This window comes from Melitaea cinxia, chromosome Z (genome assembly GCF_905220565.1).
Source record: "Melitaea cinxia chromosome Z, ilMelCinx1.1, whole genome shotgun sequence".
Taxonomy (NCBI): domain Eukaryota; kingdom Metazoa; phylum Arthropoda; class Insecta; order Lepidoptera; family Nymphalidae; genus Melitaea; species Melitaea cinxia.
In genome coordinates this window covers 22,357,988-22,376,481 of record NC_059424.1, presented here as the reverse complement: position 1 = coordinate 22,376,481, position 18,494 = coordinate 22,357,988, and the positions used below count along the sequence as shown (strand labels likewise).

Here is an 18,494-nt window from a genome sequence, read left to right as displayed (position 1 = left end):
GCATGATGTTTATTTTATGATAGCACGCTAGCGCATTCAATGAGAATATTAATAAATTACAAGTAAAAAATCTTTTGAGATAAGATTTTATTCAAATGCGCTTAATATAAAATAATGAATAAATAAAAGTGTGTGCAGTTCGCATACGGCAGAAGTGTGACTTCCGAAAAGTAGCCAGCGAGAATATAAAATACTGGTTAATGTCTATCGCGTTCTCTCCTGTACATTATGCGTTTGTTTCTTTGTGACGCTATTTGTCCATTGTTGCGTTTTATTCATCATGTTTGTATCCGAGTAAATAAAGTAGGGTTGAAATTTATTACAGAACTAGCTGCCCGGACAGACTTCGTTCCGTCTACAGATAATAGTATTTTTTTTTTAATTTTTTTTTTAGTGGAACATACAAAAATAAATAAGACGAATTGGTCGAGCCATTCTCCAGTTATACACTTAGCAACGTTCAATTTTATTTCTATACATTATTTTAAGAGCCTCAATCGTGTTTAACTTGTTATTTGAAATATATCAAGTGTAAGGATATAATTAAAGCCACTCATTATTAATATGATTTATTACAAAGTTTTGAAGTACAAATAGTGGTCGGCGGCGCGGGTCTCCCGTGTGCACCTATATTAACGTCTCCCCCCGCGCCGTCGGCCCACAGACTAAACAGTAAATATCGACTAAACAATAAATATCGACTAACAAACAAATGTGAACAATAAATAGAAATAAATAGAAATAAATAGTCTATCCGTGACTATGAGACATGAAATATCACAGGTGAGTAGCGTCGCAGACGCGGCTGCCGGGTCGTCGAGCTGGCAGCTAACAAGCAGTCAATCATTTTTTTTACATTTTTTTTATAGAAATGTTGTATATCGCTTGTTTTTTTCTCTTTTTTTTTTTGGGTGCCAGGCTTTTATTGGTCTTTTTAATTTTTTTTTTTTAATATTATTTAATGTGCGCTTCTAATTAATAGTGACACATAAAATCTTCATCAAATGTCAGATCAAACTGTCAAGGTGACCTGGCAACCCTATCTGTACGTGGCGTGTAGCTCTGATCACTTAAAGAGCTGGTTGGCGTAGAGCCAGATCCGGAAGAAGTATTCGTCCCGCCGCAGTAGCGAGGCTCGTGCGTAGGACCGGATGTCCGCGTCCATGTTGTGTTCACGAAGCCAGGACGTGCTCGTCTGCGTGCTGAACGACGGCTCCGTGGCTTCCGTTGCTTCGCCCACCTCCTCGTCCGCTTGAGACTCTGTCACATACATAACGTTAATTATTATACACGATTACTTACTTCGCGGCAGGGACGTAAGGCTCAGACAGGTTCAGAGCCACGGGCCAGTAGAGCTAGCCCCGTAAGTTAAGGTTAGTAAGTAAGTAGTAAGTAATTAATTAAATTGTCAATTTATTTTTCAGCAAATCTTTCTTTTTTCTCGATACAAATCGATTACATTAAATAATCGATTCTTGTAAAAATCGATTATTTTTTCACGTCTCTATTACGGCTTAGGCCGCCCCTCGCAGATTACTGCCCCGGGCCTGTTTGGCCCTAGGATAAGTACGTCCCTGTGTATTATTAGAATTATTGCACCCCCCAGCGCACTCGGACTTACCTCCACAAGGTATGACCTTGAAGGGCTCGACGGACTCGAGCGGCTCGCTGAGTCCGATCTCGTTGCTAGCGTATATCCGGATCATGTAGGTGTGGTCCTCGCTCAGGTCCTTGATGTTGAACTTGAGGCTGTGGACGTCCACCTTGCCGACTTCCATCCACATGGTCTTGGTGACGTCGCGGATGGCGATGTGGTAGCCCAGCAGTGGCGCGCCTCCGTCCCACTCTGGAGTGCCCCACGCCGTCGTCACGATGTTGCCCATCATCCGGATCTCGAGTGGGCCGGTGGGCGGGGACGGGACCGCTGGAAGTAACATAGCGATTTTAGTTAGCAGTCGCACAGACGACTAGAACGATGATAGTCATAGAGTTAGGACACAGCAGGAAAAATTCTTCTCAAAATTTAGAGTAGACAAACTGGGGCAGTACCTCGACCTCACAGAAGACGTCTAAGCCTATAGAAGAATTAGGATTATTGCAGACGTCTATAGGCTACGGTCATCGCTTACCATCAGGTGAGCCGTACGCCTTTTTGCCGACCTACTTGTATAAAAAAGCCTATAAGTTTAGATATACCATAATCTAAAACCAGCCTAAGATGAGCGATGCGTCGATTACATAGTAAATTCCGGATCACGAGCTATCCGGAGCTTGTAACGAAGTTTTTGACATCGGAAACCGCTTACCAGCAGGTCATGCATTTTGAAAGAAAGCAAATCGCAGACAGTTTTTACATCTATACAAATAAATATAATTGGAGTGTCTTTTTGTAATATTAAAATAAACGTTTTATAGTGAATTTAAATTTATGTATATAGGTTACATATACCAAAATGACATTTTTTATAATTTTTTTATGTCTGTCTGTCTGTCTACCTGTCTGTTTTCCGGCTAATCTCTGAAACGGCTTAAACTTGAACTTAGGCTACTTTTATTTTAGATTTTTTTTGTTTTAACTCTGTAAACTGAACAATAACTATATATTTATAAAACTAAGTAAAACAAATTTACTAGATCAGTAAAATAGAAAAAAGAATCTAAACAAGTAAATTCCTTTCTTCTAGCAATATATTTGCATGTATTGTAAGCAAACGGTACTCACTGGCGTATCGTTCGAGGCGTACAAGGTCGCAGGCAGTGGGGGGGCCCACTCCCACCATATTCTCGGCGGCGACACGGAACAACAACGCCTCCTTTTCCCGAAGGTTCTCCAGACAGCGCGACCGCACCGAACCCGGCACCGTCGCCAATTTCGACCAGGTCTTGCTCGACTCCGGCTTGTACTCGATTATGTAGTCTGTTAGGAACGACACTTGTTAATATAATCTTAATATATATAAATCTCGTGTCACAATGTTTGTCCTCAATGGACTCCTAAACCACTTAACCGATTATAATAAAATTCGCACACCATGTGCAGTTCGATCCAACTTGAAAGATAGGCTATATTTTATTTTGATATATTAATTATTATATTTAAGAAAAAAATAAAGAAGGCGGTACAAAGTTCGCCAGGTCAGCTAGTAATATATATAGCGGTCACCCAGTCATCGGAATTCGACCATACTTAATTTAAATTATAAGTTCGAATATTTTTAAGGTTCTGTTGTCATAGACTACTGTATCTAGGTTGTGTGTGTAATGTTATTTGTAAAAAAAAAAAATAGCATTTTGCACTCCTTCTCTATTTAATATATAAAATTCTCGTGTCGCGGTTTGTAGTTAAACTCCTCCGAAACGGCTTAACCGATTTTCATGAAATTTTGTGTGCATATTGGGTATGTCTGAGAATCGAACATCTATTTTCATCCCCCTAAATGTTAAGGGTAGTCCACGCCAAAAAAATTTTTTTTTGATTTTCAGATAAATTATTTATTCTTTATTTTATTATGATTTGGCGTTGAAAAATCCATACAACCCTAAATTTTCACCCTTCTACCACCAACCCCTATTTTTAAATAGCGTTTAGCGGCAAGACCGCCGAGTCAGCTGTATGCGAAATTTCATACTTCTCCTCCGTCTGCGCGATTTCCGTAAAAAGGCTATAAAGTTCTTCACGTATTAGGATATAGATAAATAATATATAAACATATATGTGGAATGATTATTGAATGTGAATAATTTATACAAATAAATAGTTAATCTGTGAAGTGTGAATGAAAGGAAGAATGAGTGAAAGGGATATAGTGTGTTCGGCCGTGATAGATTTGAATTAGAGAAAGGGTTAACGAGCGAGCGGGTGCACGGTGAATTAGGTATATTTTTTTAATGTCACTAGGTCGGCAAACAAGCTTACGGCTCACCTGATGGTAAGCGATTACCGTAGCTTATAGACGCCTGCAACACCAGAAGCATCGCAAGCGCGTTGCCGACCCAATCCCCAATCCCCCCAGGAGCTCCGGTCACCTTACTCACCAACAGGAACACAATACTTGATTTACAATAAACGTGTTATAGTGATACTTCGTTTCATTGCTGGTATCCTCAATCCCACATATATATATATATATTTTTTTTTTTATTAGGATAGCTTACAGCTTATTATAACTATAATTAATACAGAATATGAATAAATAATAATCATGATATACCTGTTTAAAATCCTTGTATTGTGCCCTTCAATTTGATACCCATATTGTAGTATTCGAGAAAAAAAATTTTTTTTTCATTAACTACAATGGCGTCGTGCAGCCGCCATGTTTGAACAAAAAGCTAAGACGAACCTAACGATACCTCAATTATGTAAATCCGTTCAGTGGTTCTGGAAATATGAGGTAGTAAAGAATATTACATACATACATACAAGATACGCGCGAAAAACATAATCCTTCCTTGGTAGTCGGGTAAAAAAAAGCTAAAAACAAGCTACCACATATAGAATAAATATGTGGATGTAAGGCTGGCGGACTCACTGGTGATGGCGCTGCCGCCGTCGCTCTCGGGGCGCTCCCACTGCAAGGTTACAGAGCGCGCCGTGACGTCACCAGCTCGAACGCCCTGCGGCCCCGACGGCGGCGCTGTGGACACGTCATACAGTTAACCACTGCCAAGTATCTATCCACCTCCGGAACCAATCCCTCAGCAGTCATACAGTTAACCACTGCCAAGTATCTATCCACCTCCGGAGCCAATCCCTGGGCAGTCATACAGGTAACCACTGCCAAGTATCTATCCACCTCCGGAGCCAATCCCTGGGCAGTCATACAGTTAACCACTGCCATCTATCCACCTCCGGAACCAGTCCCAGGGCAGTCATACAGTTAACCACTGCCAAGTATCTATCCACCTCCGGAACCAGTCCCAGGGCAGTCATACAGTTAACCACTGCCAAGTATCTATCCACCTCCGGAGCCAATCCCTGGGCAGTCATACAGTTATGGCCAGTTTCAATACTCTATCTATCTCTAAATTTGCTTACTAGAGATAGAATTTTGACGTTAACTCCATATAAATTGTGTCAAAAATCTATCGCTAGTAAGCAAATTTAGAGATAGATAGAGTATTGAAACTGGCCATTAACCACTGCCATCTATCCACCTTCAGAACCAATCCCTGGGCAGTCATACAGTTAACCACTGCCATCTATCCACCTCCGGAACCAATCCCTGGGCAGTCATACAGTTAACCACTGCCATCTATCCACCTCCAGAACCAATCCCTGGGCAGTCATACAGTTAACCACTGCTAAGTATCTATCCACCTCCGGAACCAATCCCTGGGCAGTCATACAGTTAACCACTGCCAAGTATCTATCCACCTCCAGAACCAATCCGTGGGCAGTCATACAGTTAACCACTGCCAAGTATCTATCCACCTCCGGAGCTAATCCCTGGGCAGTCATACAGTTAACCACTGCCAGCGGCACCGTATCTATCCACCTTCAGAACCAATCCCTCCCATCCGGCTTACTGATTCTTTCTAATACATTATTGTATCAATTATCGAAACCTCATTCAATACTGTCAAGGGAAAATCACAGGCTTACCATTTTTATTGACCAAACGTTTTATTTGAGACTTATGGTAACTCGAAAAATACAAGTGTCAATAGTAAAGTTTTAATATTTAGGCGATTCTTTTGTACAGATAAACGGGATTGACTTACATAAAGTCTTCCCAGCGGTGATTTTCTCATCGGACTCGTAGGGCAGACTCGTGCCGATTTCGTTCCTGGCGTATATCCTGAAGGAGTAGGTCGCGTTCGCCGTGAGTTTTTCGATCTTAGCGAATGTGGTGGTCGACGTGGCAGCGTGTCTCCACTTCTGGCCCTCCTGCTTGATCTCGACGGTGTAGTCGATGATGGCTGAACCGCCATTTTTCTCGGACGGATGCCACGTGATGGTGACAGAGTCGTCTGTCACGCCGTAGAAGCCGAGCGGCCCCAGTGGTGGCGACGGCACGTCTGGAAAAAATGAGATTGAGGTAATAAAATATTTCTGAAGCGTACATACTTCTTAACAAAAAATAATAGCGATTGTCGTTTGACTGCAATTAAATGGCGTCGATAAGTTAAAAGAGTGAAGGGTACCTAGAGCGTGTTTGATGACGATGGGATCGCTCTCGAGGGCGTCAGAGGCCCCGACTGGGTTGAGGGCGATCACTCGGAACATATACTCGCAGTTCTCGTTGAGGCGTTGGACACAATAGGAGTTGATGTAGCGGTCCACGTCAGCTACGCGTTCCCACTGGGCCAGTTGAGGCTCCAGTTTCTCGACGGCGTACTTCGTAAGCTCCAGCCCGCCGTCGTCCAGGGGCGGTTTCCATTCGATAGTGACGGACTCGCGGCTTATCTCGCGCAGGATCACGGGCCCCTCGGGTTTGCTCGGTTTGTCTGGAATTGTATCATTACGAATTAAAATTTAATTGACAATTTATTTGCCTTCGTTAATTATAGTGAAATACAGCGATGTTTACTCGGATAACTAAATTGAGCGTGATTTCTGTCTTGGCATCGACCTGCTTGGAAGTTATATTTTGGAAAATTATTTAGTAGAAAAAAGAGTGTGCTGAAAAATTATTATATTATATTTATAGAGTGTGCTTTAGACCACACGACCTCTCAACTTCCGTTCGCACTCATTGTAACGCTTACGTCACGCATTCGTAAAGAAGTTTTACTACAAAAATTATTTAGTGGATATTGTGTAATTGAACAATTATTATTTCGTAAATATATTCAAGTCGAATGAGAATTATTTGTAACTTATCTTTCTCGTTACTAGCTACGTGTTTAATACCATATGTGAGATTATACAAACGGGTACCGAATGACGTCGAAATAAAAGGAAAAACTCACCGAATACTTTAAGGTTGACGTCCACAGTCGCAGAGCCGGCCTTGTTGACCGCCTCGACTGTGTATTTTCCGGAATGTGATCTCTGGAGACTCGATATCGTGATGACGCTGGAGGTGTCCCTGGTGACGATGTCCAGGCCCGAAGCGGTAGTTAGCCGCACCCCATCCCTGTACCAGTTGACAGTGGGGCGGGGCTCACCCCCCACAAGTGCGTCTACCCTCCAGATCTCACCCACAGCGAGTCTCTGGTCGAGCTGCTCCTCTTCCACTTCCACCGTGGGTTTCAAACGTAACTCCAATACACAGGACGTCTCGGCTTCACCGAGCTCGTTCACCGCCACACATCTGTATTGGCCTTCGGTGTTCGTTGATACTGAGATCGAAAGCGTCGCGACTCTGTTGATGTACGTCGCTCGGGCCGTTTTTAGTAGCTCGTTATTTCGATACCAGGTGATCTTCGGTACGGGGTGGCCTCCGAAGATACACGTGAGCTCGAGGTCTTCGCCTGGCGCTCCGAAGGTATCCTCGAGCGGTCTTTCCACTACTGGCGGTCGGCGATCCGAAGTTCTTTCAACGCGGACGTACTCCGTACTCTCGGAGGCCTCGCTGACACCGACTTCGTTGACGGCGAACACCCTGAACTTGTACGAGGACTTCGTCTTTAAGTTCTCGACGCAGCACTGAGTCTTCTTTATATTTTCTATCGAGACCCACCTGCACGGAAATTTAAACAATGCAATGAAATATCAAACGTACTGTACTAGCATTTAAATATAAACATAGAAACAAATATCGTCTAACGATATCGTATACACGCGGTAGTCTGTTCCTAAAGTAAGCAACTTAATGCTTGTGTTGGGTAACAGCCGATTGATAGAGCTATATTGTTTAATAAATATATATATATATAAGTAAATACAAATATTACACTTAAAATCAGGCGGGTATCGACCCACAACCTCTAGAACAGAAAGCAGGGGGGCATTACAATTTGCGCCAACGAGCTACTCAAAGTTTTGAAAGCTAATAGATGAGGCGAGGCAGACTTTCAACTGAGGTAGAGCACAGCAGGAATTTCCTGCTCAAAATCTAGAGCAGTCCGACTGTGGTAGTACCTCGACCTTACAGAAGACCACAGCTAAATAATACTGTTATCAAGCAGTCTTGTGTTCCTGTGGGAGTAAGGTGACCAGAGCTCCTGGGGGAACTGGGGGTAGGGTCGGCAAAGCGCTGGCGATGCTTCTAGTTTTGCAGGCGTCTATAAGCTACGGTGAACTTTCTATCAGGTGGACAATATGTTTCTTTGCCAACCCAGTGATACAAAAAATGTGGTCACTCACTCTGACGTGTTCTCCTCCTGGTACTCCACGATGTAGCAGACGACGTCAGCGTTGCCGCAGGTCACGGGTTCCCTCCAGCACAGGTTGATGGAATGATCGTCCGCCTCGAGTACGCGAGGTTCGCGAGGCGGCGCCGGGATATCTGTGGATATTATAACAAATATATGTTGACAACCGCTATGGTGTAGTGGTGTACGTAGACGCCTAAACAGGGCGGTTTGCGGGTTCGGTCCCGCTCGGGATACATGTTTGTATTTGTACAAATATGTCGTTTTGGATGTTACGAAAACGTTTATGAAAGAGGTGGATATGATAACAACTGGGACCGATAGCTTAACGTGCTCTCCAAGGGACGGTGGCAAAACCCACAAGGACATACAACCAGACCGGAATTAAATATTTGTATAAACACAAAAATCCACTCCGAGCGGGAATCGAACCCGGACGACACGGCACATGCACCAACACACCGTAGCGGTAGAGAAAACAATAGAGACAGCAAATATATTAAACAGCGCAGCTAGTTGAGCCACGACCATGCGTGGAAGAAATCAATTTATTTTCATTTCAATTCTCAAGATAATTACATAAGTTATAATACATTTAAAAAATATAATTATAATAAATACCTATGACGACGACTTCGATGTCGACTTCTACTTTGCCGCAGTTGTTCTCAAGCCTGAGCTTGTAAACGCCGGCGTCCGGATTTTCCGTTTTCTTTATGGTGAGGCTGGCCGCCATAGAGTCGATAGAGGGCTTCGTGTGCTTGGACTTCTTTATGATCTTCGAATTTACGACCCATTCGTCGTTGGGCCGAGGATTGGCCTCGTACTGAACGTACAGCGTGACGTCGCCGCCTCTCTTCACTCTATACACCTTCTCGTAATCCAAGATTTTGGGCGCGAATTCGATCACTGTAAATTTAATATTTAGCGGTTTTATATATTTATTATTTTAAAGTGTTTTTCGAGTTATGGGATTACCAACATTAAAAATAACTACTCCATCGTTATGGGTGTTCACCATGTTGAATTTAGAATGACGTCTCATAGCTAAGTGTTATGCATTGTCATTTAAGTTAAGCGTGTGCACAAAATTTCAAAATATATGATTTAGCATTGAATTTTAAGATTACATTCTAACAACTAAGTTCCCTGCGTACGCATTTACACCTAATTAAAAGATACCTACTTACTTTAATTTGTAGAACTACCCACTTTATTTTTAATTGTCTAAATGAACTGTATACAAACTTAACACTCAGGACAAATCTCAGCGATTTTTGGAGTGTATTACTGTAATTTTTTTTTAATATGTACGATTTTATTTTTGTGTTCCACACATTAGGAATTCTAAACATTTTCGAATATCATATCAAAAATTGACTAACTATTATTAAACCGAAAATAAAAATCATCATATCAAAGAGTTCGCTCTAGCGGGTACATCGTTCCATAGCTTAATTGGCTAGAGCGCCGACACGGTCAGTCGGAGACGCGGGTTCGATCCCTGCTGGAGCGGTCAATTTTTGATATGATATTCAAAAATTTTTTTTAATGTAAAATGAGTTTAAATAAAAAAAATACAAACACTAATACATACATTGCAAGTGCAATGAATGCGTTTAAAGTGTGAGCACTGACCTTCGACTTTAAGCCAGGTGGAGCAACGCGCGTCTCCCAACTGGCACGAGTACTCGCCCTGGTCGGCTTCAGTGCACCGACGCAGTACCAGCGAGCGTCGGCAGCCATCGGCCAGCAGCGCCACGCGTTCCGAGTCACACAGCGGCGACTGGCGACGGAACCAGATCACTTCCAAGTCGGGCGCCGGAAGCTCCACCACCAACTGACCATCCCGCAACGCCGGCACCACCACTACTTCCGGCAGCCGCAACGTAAAGTCGACCACCGGCGCAACCACCGTCAACCGCGCCGCGCACCGGTCCGTGCCCACCTCGCACGAGTACTCGCCCTCGTCGTCGCTTGAACAGTCATATATCTTTAGTTTCTGCCTCTTCCCATCGATCGTGAGCTGGATGCGGTTCGAGAACTGGATCTCCTCGCCATCCTTGAACCAGCCGACTAGGGCGTCGCCCTTCGTGAGCTCGATTTCGAACGTGGCCTTGTTCCCCCTGTTGACCTTCTGGTCCCGGAGCCGTTCGATGATCTCCGGCGGCAGTTCCACCACGGTCACTTCGGCCGTGCAGGCGTCGTCCCTCAACTTGCAAGTGTACTCGCCCTCGTCGTGTACGGACGTGTTTCGTATGTAGAGCTTCCTCACATTCCCGCGCTTCTCCAAGTCGTATTTACTCTTCTTCGGCTTAATGACCTCGCCGTCCTTTTCCCACACGACGTCGGCGGTTTCTGAATTAATTTCTACTTCTAATATGGCCACGTCCCGCTCCTTGACCTCGAAGTCTTGCAGCTTGCGAACGAACTCAGGCACGGTTTCGTGAACGATCAACTTCGTCTTCGTTTCCTGGTCCTTAACCACACACTTGATGGTTCCTTTGTCGGACAGTTTAGATCTTTTTATCCTCAATTTGTGAATGCGGCTCTCTTGTATGATTTCCCTGTGATCCATGCCGCTCAGCTCCTTGTCGTCGTGGTACCACTTCGTAGACACTGTGTGAGACGTCTCACATTCCAGAATCACCGTCTTCCCCTCTTCGATTTCGTATTGTTTCTTGAGATTCCTCACGAACATTACTTTTTCAACGTCGATGGTAACCCGAGCGCCGTGTGACGCCTTGCCAGCCGTGTTCGCTGCGACGCACTTGTAGTCTCCAGAATCGATTTCAGAATCGACGTTTGTAATAACTAGTTCAATGTTCTCACCGTCGAAGTTCTGGGTGACAGTATCACTGGGAGTAAGTATTTGGTTGTTCCTGTACCACGTTATCAACGGTATGGGGTTCCCGGTGACCTTCGCGGTTAAGCGTATCGTTCCCTTTTCTTTAACGGTCAGTTCTTGGAATCTATTAATGAATAGAGGCGGTTCTTCATTCTCCTCGGTTGATTCTGAAAATAAATAAACATATTAGCTTCAGCCTGTAATACCCCACTACTAGGCAGAGGCCTCTTTCCCCATGTAGGAGAAGGATTAGAGTTTAATCCACCACGCTGCTCCAATGCGAGTTGGCGTGGAGAACCACAAGGACTGCACAAACACCCAGACCACAGCAAACGTCTGTATAGCCAATACAAATGTTTCTCATATGCGTGGATCGAACCCGCAACCGCCAGCGCAATAGCCACAAACCAATGCTGTGACCGTTACGCCAACGCATGTCAATAAACATGTTAGTAGTTCCAAATTACGAACTTGAACAGGAATCAATAATAACAAAAATATATATATATCTCTTTTTCTATTTAGACTAAATTAACACTCAAATAATTGGATGATTATTTTTAATATTTCGTGAACGACGTACCTTCGATAGTTATGACCGCACTAGTTTCTGCCGTGCCCTCGGAATTAACTGCTTTAAGAGTATAAATGCCATCGTCTTTGCCTTTCTTCGGTTTAACTATAGTTATGGAATGAACGTCACCATCGGATTTTTGTGTGAGGCCTTTAATGGGTTTATTATTTCTGTACCACGAAACCTTGGGTTCTGGAGTTCCGACTACTTGAGTGGTCAGGACGACGCTCTCTCCTTCTCTGATCGTCATGCTCTTGAGAGGCTCTATGACCTGTGGCTTCTCCTTGTCACCTGTTCTAATTTTCAGAACTATCGGTAAGCTCGCCTCGCCCTCCCTGTTGACGGCGAGAACAGTGTACGTACCCTCTTGAATCTTTTTAACGTTCGATATTTTCAAAACACTACAATACATGTGCATATCGGATTCGGTGGCAATGGAAACGTTGTCCTCGGGCATTATTTCCTCTCCTTTAAAGAACCACGCTATGTCCGGTTCCGGTATGGCTACTAGTCTGCACTCTAAGAATATTTCGGAGCCTTCGTCGACGCACTGCGCCTTGGGGCGCTTGGAGAACGTCGGAGGAATGCCTTCTAGTATGTCGGCGAGGGATGACTCCCTGGACAGACTCTTCCTGGACAGAATGGTCATCTCGGAGCCGTGGTCGGACAGCGGTGCCTCCACAATCAGTTCCGTTGTACTAGAGGCGAACCCAGCCGCATTCTTAGCGACGCAAGTGAACGTTCCGGCGTCCTCGGGGAACACCTCGCGGATCACTAGTGTAGCCACGTTGTCGTCGTCGTAATACATTTGGAAGTCTTGAGACGGTTTAATTATAGCCGTTTGTCTGAACCACGTTATTTGCGGTCTGGGGTACCCTTCGACCTGACACTCGAACTGCACGGTAGCGCCGTCGGGAGTGTGCTTAGGGCGGAGCTTTTCAATGAATATGGGCGCAATCGCTTGTTCCTCAGACGTCGGTTCTAGAAGAATGTTTCAATGATTAATAAACGATGACGTTGCGTTGTACTCGTATTAAGTTCAGAACACACTAGACATAGTTTTAATTGTGAATTGTTTACATATGGATTACTTTTGTTGTAATTTTAGTTATATAGTAAAAATAGGCAATTGTAGAGAGAACTGTTACCAGGTTCGAATTATGACACTGAGGATATTTTAGTTCATCGAAAAATATAACAACTTACTTTCAAAAACGGGCAGTTTGTCAATCTTTTCATTTAATTTCTTCTGCAGGTACAGCGTGTAGTTCGCCTCGTCCATCAAGTACTGCGCCGGCACCCAACCCTTCTCCTCCGTGAGGTGTTTGCGAACGAACCACCAGTCTTGATTAGTAGTTTCTGCAAACAATGTGATTATATTTATATTACCATCAACCAGGCACAGCGTTGAAACTAATAGAGTATCTATATATTAATACGTGAAGCAAAAACCTTGTAACATGAAATCAACAAATAAAAACATTCAACCCATTACCGTGTATTTGTTTAATGTTCTAATTTAAATCAATTATGGTCGAATTTCGACCTCTGGGTGACCACTAGTGTTATAATAATAGAAACCAGTAAACTATGACGTGTAGTAATAATAATGTAATTTTCGCTGTAATACTATATGTTTAATGTGAGATTTATAAATGAATACAAATAATAAACTCACCTAATATGTATAATCTTTCTCCCTCGACGAGGTTTATAGCCTCGTCTGTTTCTGCAACGTAAGAGTAAACGGCGAAGACGGTGTCACCACATCGGACGTTGACTGGAGTTTCTAATAATTTAAAACAAAAATAATTAATGCCACAAACACATTTCTCATAAACAAATTTTCACGAACAACTATAAAATAAACCGATAGTTAAAAAATCTGAGACGCCGCGATGGCGCAACGATTACGGCCATGGATTGTACCTGTTGCGCTGGCGGTTGCGGATTCGATCCCCGCACATGACAAACATTTATATTGGCCATACAGGCGTTTGCCGTGTGTTGGTGGTGTTTGTCTGGGTGTTCAATCAGTACAGTGTGCAGGCCTTGTGGGTCTCCCCACCGTGCCTCGCAGAGCACGTTAAGCCGTCGGTCCCGGTTGTTATCATGTACACCTGATAGCGATCGTTACTCATAGTAGGGAATATATCTTCCAACCCGCATTGGAGCAGCGTGGTGGATTAAGCTATGATCCTTTTCTTACATGGGACAAGAGGCCTAAGCCTAGTAGTGGAAATTTACAGGCTGAAGCTTAGTTAAAAAATCTGGAGTATAGAATTCATTTACCTGGGAACTCTTGCTCTCTAGCTATGCTCATTGATGCTTCCGCTTCTGTGAATTACATTAATTTAATCGAAACATATTTCTTAAATGACTTATTTTTTTGTACAAAATCTCATCTTTTTTTTTCATAATAATCAAAATGTTTGAAAAGCTATGTAAAGTATAAATAAGTATTTAATTTCTAAGAGATTACCTTGGACTTGAGCTGTCTTCTTCGGCTTGCGCTTAGTCGATATTGTGAGCTCTCCCTCCTCAAATGTTTTGCTCGGAGCACGTTTCGGTTTGAAGTCAACACTTAGCTCTTCCACTTCACTCACTTCGTAGGTAGATTTTTTGGGCTTCCTCCTCAAAACCATTTCGACATTTTCCTCTGATTCAGCTTCGCTGATAATGATCTCTTCAACTTTGCTGTCATCTTCGACCTCTTTTTCTAGTCGAATCGACGTTTCATCAGCCGCTTCAGATATTGTTGGTCTTTTCTTTGACGCTAGTTTTATATTACTTGACAGCGACAGCTCCTCGTGTTTATACTCATCTACTTGTTGTTTTACGTCAAAAGCAATTTCTTGATTATCAACCACGTATTGCGGCTGTTTGCCCAAGTCGAATGTAACATTTTCAGTGAATTCCGTTCCATTATCTAATGTTTTTTTATTAGGCACATTAACTTTTTCTACTATGTCGTCCAAATATTCCACTGAAGTCTTTTTCAAAGTAGGTTTTCTCAATGGCATAGTGAAGTTAGAGCTTTCCTCCTTGTCTTCGCTATCAATGATTTCGACGATGTCGACTTCATCATCATCCTCGTTTTCTTTGTAATATTTTATTGACGCTTCATTAGCTTCTTCATTAAATGTTGGTTGCCTTTGAGGTTTTAATTTGACTTTACTGGACATTGAGATTTCCTCTTCTTGATAGGAATCTAAATGAATATTAAATTCTTGTTCAACGTCTTCTTTAGTTTTTACACTTTTAGGCCTGAATGTGACTTCCTCTGGTTCTGTTATTTCTGGTAAAGTCACAGACGACTTACGAATAGGTTTCAATTTTTTCTTTATTGTTACTTCATCGGTTATTTCTTCGATCTTTTTCACACTCGCACGTCGAGGTTTGATAGTGACGCTTTGAGGTTCCTCTTCATTTATCTCCTCCGGTTCCTCTTTCTTGATTTCATAAGGTTTATCTTCCTCTACATCTTCTACTTGTATTTCCTTCAATGGCTCATTTTGTTGTATAAGAGGTTTATCAGGAACTTCATCAACTCTCGTGGTAATTTTAGGTGACTCGCTCGTAACTTCTTTATCGGGTAATTTTGTTGCAGCATCTACTATATCCTCATGCGTAAACAGTGGCTTTTCTAATTCAGTTTTTTGAATTTCAGGCAGTTTTGGTTCCTTAATAATTTTTTTCTTAATTTTAGCTGCCTCCTTTATGTTTCTTGAAAGAATACCATTCTGCCGAACACTACTCAAAACTGAGATACTTGGCTTTATAATTTGAGGAGGCCATTCCGTCACATATTTAATACGGCTTTTCAGTTGTACTTTAGGTATTTTCACAACCGTGTCTTCTGGCTTTCGTTTCAAAACAGCTTTTTTCAGTTTCAAATTTTTAAATTGCGGCTCTTCGACTTTTTCTACGTATTGGGGTTTATTAACTTCTATTTCTTCTATTGTCATAGGTTTCAGTTTTGGTGTTTTCTTTACTTTGCTTACATCTTCTTGCGATTTAGATTTGTCAACTTTTGTAGGTAGCTGTTTTTCTTTTACTTCGTCTAATTTTGTTGACTCAGTCTCAGGTAGTTCCGGTTTTTTATTTTTATCTACTACTTCGTTTGTCGGTAGTTCAACGTCTTTTTCTAATTCTTTTGACTTATCTATAGGTTCAGCCACGTAGTTATTAGTATAATCTTCAGGCGATTCTAACACAACTTTGTCTAATTCATCAAGCACTGGCACTTTCAGAGGTTTCTTCTTAATTTTAGATGCTTCTTTTATATTTCTAGATAATTCACCGTTTTGTCTTACGCTTCCCAAAAATGTTATTATAGGCTTGGAATCCTTTGGTGGCCAATCAGTTATAAACTTGATACGACTTTTTAATTGGACTTTAGGTAATGTTGAAGCCGTCGGCTCTTGTTTCGGTTTCACAGTTGACTTCTTCAATTTAATTTTAGAGAACTGAGGCTGTGTCACTTCTTCCGCAAATTGGGCTTTACTTATTTTCAAAGAACCACGTTCCAGCTTTTGAGGTAAGAGTTTAGGTTTTTTCATTTGTTTGACAACTTCCGTAATTTCTCGTTCTGGCGATTTTGCTGTAATCTCTTCATCTTTTGTTGGATATGTCTCTACTTCTGTAATCAGATAATATGCAATATAATAGTGACGGCTATTATAATATTTAAAATTGTTGTTTTACTATATTTTATCTCATAAAAACCTAAATTTACATTATTATTTATGTAGTTGGTCTTTAGGTAAATTATACGTAAAGACCAACTACCTACATAATTAAGCTTAAGGGTTTATACAATTTGTAAGGAACAACATCAATAGCTGAAATAAAATTAAAATAAATTATTCGCTGTTTTTTTATACTACAAATAGTGAGCAACCTTTTACTAACATTGGTATGCTTTAAAACTTTTCTTTTCAACTGTGATTCTCCTTAAAGAAGAAAACCCACAAAGATTAAGTGCTACTCAGACAGACAATATTTAATTTTCAATATTCTAAATAGTTGCGTTTGTTATTTCAAGCAATAACCGGAAAATATCCTAAATAATAGTACAAACGTTGAGACGAAAGTGTGAAACATAATCAAGGAAAATGTTAGAACACCAGTTTTTAAAAGGATAAATCAAAATACATTATATATTAAAATTATACTTTATTTAACCATGCTTTCATTTTGGTCGGGAAGCAAAAAGTAGATTCGAATAGTGCTGAATGTCACATTTTATTTAATCGATTTATTAATAGCAAAAATCAAATGGGTCAAATATTTTATAACATATAACATAATTATTAATTACGTTTTTATATTTCATTATATTAATTTTATCTAATATATAAAATTCTCGTGTCGCGGTGTTTGTAGTTAAAACTCCTCCGAAACGGCTTGACCGATTCTCCGATTTTGTATGCATATTGGGTAGGTCTGAGAATCGAACAACATCTATTTTTCATCCCCCTAAATATTAAGGGTAGTCCACCCCTAATTTTTTTTTAATTTTCAGATAAATTATTTATTTTTTATTTTTTTATGATACAACATTAAAAAATACATACAACCCTAAATTCCCAACCCTCTACGACCAACCCCTATTTTTAAATACCGTTTAGCGGCAAGACAACGTTTGCCAAGTCAGCTAGTTATACTATATAATAAGATACTTTTATTTGGTGAGTTTTTATGGTATAAAACAACTTAAGTTGCATACCTTTCCTGTACAAAATAACATCTTTTTTATAAAAATATACTAATTAAAATAAATGCTTCAATGTACACGTATTTCATTCTGTTGTTTATGCGTTTTATGTGTGTTTTGTATGTGTAGTGATGTGTACATGTGTATGTGATGGGGTAAGACAACTATTTTAATTACAATCACAAAAACAAAGACTAATAATACCGCATCTTGTTTTTGTAGGCGAGAGCAAGTGAGATGGTTGAAGAACATAATTTATAGTACAAAGCAACTTTTTTATCACATTTTTAACGTGTCATAAACTAAAATATGTTTGAATAGTTTTAAAAAGAAAATGTGTACGAAATGTGATCAAAATGTAAGTAATCCGTCGATATATGTGCACTCGCAACACTTCCGAACGATTACATCAATAACGATCTTTATTTTTAATTCAGTTCGTCATTGCCAGGGCAAGGTTTGCGTCAAAGAAAAAAGAAAAAAAGACCATATATTCATAAATAAAAAAGAAATCGTATTTTTGAACAACCGGAGCAATATTTATTTAATTGTGAGTTGCTGGAACTGGTAAAATATATATTATGCGTAAATATAATAACTTTGTAGAAGAAAGCCTTTTATTACAAAACTTACCTTTAAGAGAATCAAAATCACCGATTGACGTTTTTTCAGGAGCTACATGTGCTTCCCTTTGTTTTTTAATACTGTTTTTTTCAATTGAAGGAACTTCGGTGGCATTGACTTCCTCCGGCGCTTCTTCAATGACATGAGCTTTATCGGGTTTCACTAAATCCTCGAAGGGTGTGAGAGATTCATCAATCAACTCTTCGGTTTTGTGTACAGACACGACAGGTGACTTATCGTCTTTGGTTTCCGTTACGATTACCGTGGTCTCCAGTTTAGGTCCAACCTTCTTTTTGATAACACGCTGGGACGTTTTCTTTTGTTTCGGTTTGCCTTCGGGCGTTTCTGCTTGCTCCACGACTGTCTCTTCAGGGAGCTCGACTATTTCTACCGGCTTTGTATCTTCCTCCTCTACCAGGCCCTCTTGCTCCGTCACTTTAACAGTCGTAACAGGTTTTTCACCGTCC

The 18,494-nt window shown here is 41.1% G+C and overlaps 1 protein-coding gene across 1 annotated transcript in view; it reads right to left on the bottom strand.

Annotated features, from left to right (window-relative positions):
- Positions 1-556: 556 nt before the first annotated feature.
- LOC123669038 (titin) overlaps positions 557-18,494 on the bottom strand; it is a 128,101-nt gene continuing 110,163 nt past the window's right edge. Inside the window, exons 40-54 of the mRNA XM_045602703.1 lie at positions 14,167-16,326; positions 13,977-14,021; positions 13,363-13,473; positions 12,891-13,043; positions 11,694-12,665; positions 9,901-11,277; positions 8,884-9,171; positions 8,255-8,396; positions 6,916-7,628; positions 6,148-6,450; positions 5,725-6,021; positions 4,533-4,637; positions 2,723-2,917; positions 1,622-1,924; positions 557-1,260 (exon numbers count right to left, since the gene is read on the bottom strand). Of these exons, the coding sequence (XP_045458659.1) occupies positions 1,067-1,260; positions 1,622-1,924; positions 2,723-2,917; positions 4,533-4,637; positions 5,725-6,021; positions 6,148-6,450; positions 6,916-7,628; positions 8,255-8,396; positions 8,884-9,171; positions 9,901-11,277; positions 11,694-12,665; positions 12,891-13,043; positions 13,363-13,473; positions 13,977-14,021; positions 14,167-16,326 (7,358 nt within the window). The 3' untranslated portion in view covers positions 557-1,066. The remainder of the gene's footprint in view (positions 1,261-1,621; positions 1,925-2,722; positions 2,918-4,532; positions 4,638-5,724; positions 6,022-6,147; positions 6,451-6,915; positions 7,629-8,254; positions 8,397-8,883; positions 9,172-9,900; positions 11,278-11,693; positions 12,666-12,890; positions 13,044-13,362; positions 13,474-13,976; positions 14,022-14,166; positions 16,327-18,494) is intronic.